We start from the raw sequence: 1,811 nt of genomic DNA, 5'->3' as shown, positions 1-1,811 counted from the left end.
ACTGTACACCCACCCCCCCCCCCCCCCCGGATATATTGGCTCTCCTGTATTCTGTATGTGCACCTCATGGCGCTCCCGTGCGTCTTGTCGGGCGGTGAATGGGGGCGGAGCTCCTCCTCCTAATCATTACATGTGACATCACAACTCTCTTCCTCTGGTTGCAGTGGACGTACCAGGCCATGGTCCACGAGATGCTCGGCATCAATAACAATCGCATAGACCTGTCCCGCGTTCCGGGGATCAGTAAGGATCTGAAGGAGGTCGTCCTGTCTGCGGAGAACGATGAATTCTACGCTAATGTGAGTTCCCGGACGGAGTGTGTGGGAAAGGTTCTCGGGATCCCGGACGGAGTGTGTGGGAAAGGTTCTCGGGGATCCCGGGCGGAGTGTGTGGGAAGGTTCTCGGGAATCCCGGACGGAGTGTGTGGGGAAGGTTCTCGGGAATCCCGGACGGAGTATGTGGGAAAGGTTCTCGGGAATCCCGGACGGAGTGTGTGGGAAAGGTTCTCGGGAATCCCGGACGGAGTGTGTGGGAAGGTTCTCGGGGGATCCCGGACGGAGTGTGTGGGAAGGTTCTCGGGGGATCCCGGACGGAGTGTGTGGGAAGGTTCTCGGGGGATCCCGGACGGAGTGTGTGGGAAGGTTCTCGGGGGATCCCGGACGGAGTGTGTGGGAAGGTTCTCGGGGGATCCCGGACGGAGTGTGTGGGAAGGTTCTCGGGGGATCCCGGACGGAGTGTGTGGGAAGGTTCTCGGGGGATCCCGGACGGAGTGTGTGGGAAGGTTCTCGGGGGATCCCGGACGGAGTGTGTGGGAAGGTTCTCGGGGGATCCCGGACGGAGTGTGTGGGAAGGTTCTCGGGGGATCCCGGACGGAGTGTGTGGGAAGGTTCTCGGGGGATCCCGGACGGAGTGTGTGGGAAGGTTCTCGGGGGATCCCGGACGGAGTGTGTGGGAAGGTTCTCGGGGGATCCCGGACGGAGTGTGTGGGAAGGTTCTCGGGGGATCCCGGACGGAGTGTGTGGGAAGGTTCTCGGGGGATCCCGGACGGAGTGTGTGGGAAGGTTCTCGGGGGATCCCGGACGGAGTGTGTGGGAAGGTTCTCGGGGGATCCCGGACGGAGTGTGTGGGAAGGTTCTCGGGGGATCCCGGACGGAGTGTGTGGGAAGGTTCTCGGGAAATCCCGGACGGAGTGTGTGGGAAAGGTTCTCGGGGATCCTGGACGGAGTGTGTGGGAAAGGTTCTCGGGGATCCCGGACGGAGTGTGTGGGAAAGGTTCTCGGGAAATCCCGGACGGAGTGTGTGAGAAAGGTTCTCGGGGGTCCCGGGCGGAGTGTGTGGGGAAGGCTCTCTCTCTCTCTGTGGATTTCCAGAAAAAGAAGCCGAAGGAGCAGCAGAAGCTGGAATCCATCACAGACATGAAGGTACGTGCACACGGCAGCCAATCACAGTGCAGCTCAGTGGGAGCCGCTATCCTATTGGCTGTTCTCTCTGTAGATTGGAATCCATGGCGGGAAATGCCGCTTGCCTGACTTACCTCTGGGCCAATCAGCAGCTCTGGCTTTAGAAGTATTTCTATGGCTGTGATCAGTTACACAGTGCACCCTGACGTCAGGCCCCGCCCCTCGAGGAGCTGGGGTCCCTATCTCGCATGCATAGAGGGCCAATGTTACCTTCCCAGCATGCGTGAGGAAGGGGGAGTATCCGGGGGAGCGAGCATGCGGCCTGCAGATAGTGACCTGACCGGGATGTGAACCCGGGGACCCCCCTGCGCTGTGAGGCAGACGTTTTACCCACTGAGCCACTGTTCAGTA

General features: G+C 60.7%; 1 protein-coding gene across 1 annotated transcript in view; it reads left to right on the top strand.

Moving 5' to 3' along the window:
- VPS45 (vacuolar protein sorting 45 homolog) overlaps positions 1 to 1,811 on the top strand; it is a 19,915-nt gene that overhangs the window by 4,851 nt on the left and 13,253 nt on the right. The window contains 2 exon segments of the mRNA XM_018573670.1: positions 165 to 303; positions 1,309 to 1,421. Of these exon segments, the coding sequence (XP_018429172.1) occupies positions 165 to 303; positions 1,309 to 1,421 (252 nt within the window).

The sequence above is a fragment of the Nanorana parkeri genome, unplaced genomic scaffold (genome assembly GCF_000935625.1).
Source record: "Nanorana parkeri isolate BGI_ZX_2015 unplaced genomic scaffold, ASM93562v1 scaffold2482, whole genome shotgun sequence".
NCBI lineage: Eukaryota > Metazoa > Chordata > Amphibia > Anura > Dicroglossidae > Nanorana > Nanorana parkeri.
Note: the sequence above shows the minus strand (reverse complement) of the source record. Positions and strands in the feature narration are given on the sequence as shown.